Source organism: Buteo buteo, unplaced genomic scaffold (assembly GCF_964188355.1).
Source record: "Buteo buteo unplaced genomic scaffold, bButBut1.hap1.1 HAP1_SCAFFOLD_87, whole genome shotgun sequence".
In the NCBI taxonomy this organism is placed as follows: Eukaryota; Metazoa; Chordata; class Aves; order Accipitriformes; family Accipitridae; genus Buteo; species Buteo buteo.
The window spans coordinates 88,401-90,768 of record NW_027439251.1 but is presented as its reverse complement, the minus strand read 5'-3'; the positions used below and the strand labels follow the sequence as shown (position 1 = coordinate 90,768).

The 2,368-nt window shown below is 52.8% G+C and overlaps 1 protein-coding gene across 1 annotated transcript; it reads right to left on the bottom strand.

The window, feature by feature from the left end:
- Positions 1-718: 718 nt before the first annotated feature.
- LOC142027931 (olfactory receptor 14C36-like) lies at positions 719-2,077 on the bottom strand. The gene has a single exon (XM_075022091.1). It carries the CDS (start codon positions 2,075-2,077, stop codon positions 1,154-1,156), a length of 924 nt encoding a protein of 307 aa, XP_074878192.1. The 3' UTR covers positions 719-1,153.
- Positions 2,078-2,368: the final 291 nt, after the last annotated feature.

Below are 2,368 nucleotides of genomic sequence, written 5' to 3'. Positions count from 1 at the left end.
TGGAGATGGCCTCACAGCAAAACTCACCTGTCAAGTTGGGGTGACCAGCAAGTGCTGGAAACGGCCAATGACAGACACTGGGAGTGACAAAGACCCTGAGCCACCCTCGCTGTCTGTCCACACCACCAAGGCCACAGACCAGCCTTCTCTCTCCTGCACCTGCATGTCTTCCATGCTTGCCACAAGCCCTGCCTCTGCACCACAAACCCCCGGTGTGAGTCCTTGCCCTGCATGGTCACACACTACAAGCTATACACTGGTATTTTTCTCTCCCTGGCACTTTCCAGGCCAGCACAGCTCCCCCTACACTCTTAACACTGCCCCCGACCTCCCTCCACCTCCACTGCCCTCTCCCCAGTGCAGCCCAGTCTGCCATGGCCCCACAGCAGTTCCCACCACAGGGTGCTGCAGAGCACTGGGCACTCACCCCACAGCCCCAGACACTCTGAAGGGCACAGCAGCTCCTCGGGGGTGGAGAGGGGTGAGCCCCAGGAAGTGGGGAGCATCTGTGGCCCAAGGCCTGAGAAGATCCCCTTGTACGATGGAAATGCTGCAATGGAGGCCAGCTCTGTCACACAAGTGCCCACTGCCTGTCCTTGACTGCGGCCACAGGTCTGCCACACAGCAGGACTCTAACCACGCTTGAAGAGCACTCAGGCCTTCCACCAACCCAAGGGTTCAGAAGGAAAGCATGGAAGTGGAAAGCTCGGGAAAGACCAAGCAATTCTGCTCTAAGGCAGTGCTGCTGTGCTGGGACTCTTTTCTTCTTCCCCTCTGCACACAGGCACTGCTCCCTGCAGCTGCAGAGAAGGTCTTGGAGGAAGGATCTCAGAAAAACAAGCCACTGCAGGGCCATTTATTTTGGTTAAATACACAGAGGGTATGGCTCCTCATTTGCACAGCGTTCAGGTCACAGAAAATCTGGATAGAGTGTGAATTGGAAACGGGAGGAATAAATACATTTCTTTGTGGAAAGCATTCTGATGAGTAAAACAAAGCAAAAAAAAAACCAAGAAAAAAAATAACCAAAAAACCCAAACAGAACAAATAAAGAAGGCATGAAACCAAAAATCAGAAAAGATACACCAGAAGAGGCTGACCCTGTAATGAGATATGAGTCCTATGCAAAAGATAAAAGGAAGTTTATTCCTTCTCAAAAGCATCCAGTGGTTAGTTTTCTCAGGGCATCCTTGATCTCACGGTTTCTCATGCTGTAGATGAGAGGGTTCAAGGCTGGAGGCACCACTGAGTACAGAATTGCCACCAGCAGGTCCAGGGATGGGGAGGAGATGGAGGGGGGCTTCAGGTAGGTAAACATGCCAGTGCTTACAAACAAGGAGACCACAGTCAGGTGAGGGAGGCAGGTGGAAAAGGCTTTGTGCTGTCCCTGCTCAGAGGGGATTCTCAGCACAGCCCTGAAGATCTGCCCATAGGACAGCACAATGAAAACAAAACAGCCAAATACAAAACAGACACTAACTACAATTACCCCAACTTCCCTGAGGTAGGCATCTGAGCAGGAGAGCTTGAGGATCTGGGGGATTTCACAGAAGAACTGGTCCACAGCATTGCCTCGGCAGAGGGGTAGTGAAAATGTATTGGCGGTGTGCAGCACAGCATTGAGGAAACCAGTGCCCCAGGCAGCTGCTGCCATGTGGACACAAGCTCTGCTGCCCAGGAGGGTCCCGTAGTGCAGGGGTTTGCAGATGGCAACGCAGCGGTCATAGGCCATGACAGTGAGAAGAAAATACTCTGCTGAGATCAAAAAGGCAAACAGAAAGACCTGTGCAGCACATCCTGGGTAGGAGATGGCCCTGGTGTCCCAGAGGGAGTTGGCCATGGCTTTGGGGACAGTGGTGGAGATGGAGCCCAGGTCAAGGAGGGAGAGGTTGAGGAGGAAGAAGTACATGGGGGTGTGGAGGCTGAGGTCACAGGCTACAGCGGTGATGATGAGGCCATTGGCCAGGAGGGCAGCCAGGTAGATGCCCAGGAAGAGCCAGAAGTGCAAGAGCTGCAGCTCCCGCATGTCTGCAAATGCCAGGAGGAGGAACTGGGTGATGGAGCTGCTGTTGGACATCTGCTGCCTCTGGGTGTGGAGCACTGAACAGGGAGGCAAGTACAGTGACAAGTTACGACATTAGTCTCTGACCAAAATCAAAGCCATTTCTCATACTACATGTTCACCGCATTTTTTCCATTTCAATGAGATCTCTGTTCAGTTCTGTGGATGGAGCTCTGGCTGGTGCTGGCTGCGTGTGCCATGAGAAGCAGGACCTCTGTGTACTTGCTGCCAAGGAGTCAGCCATGCTCTGTACCAGTGCTTTTCATGGAATTGTGTCCATCAGGGGGTCAGTCCTGGTGTTTGAAT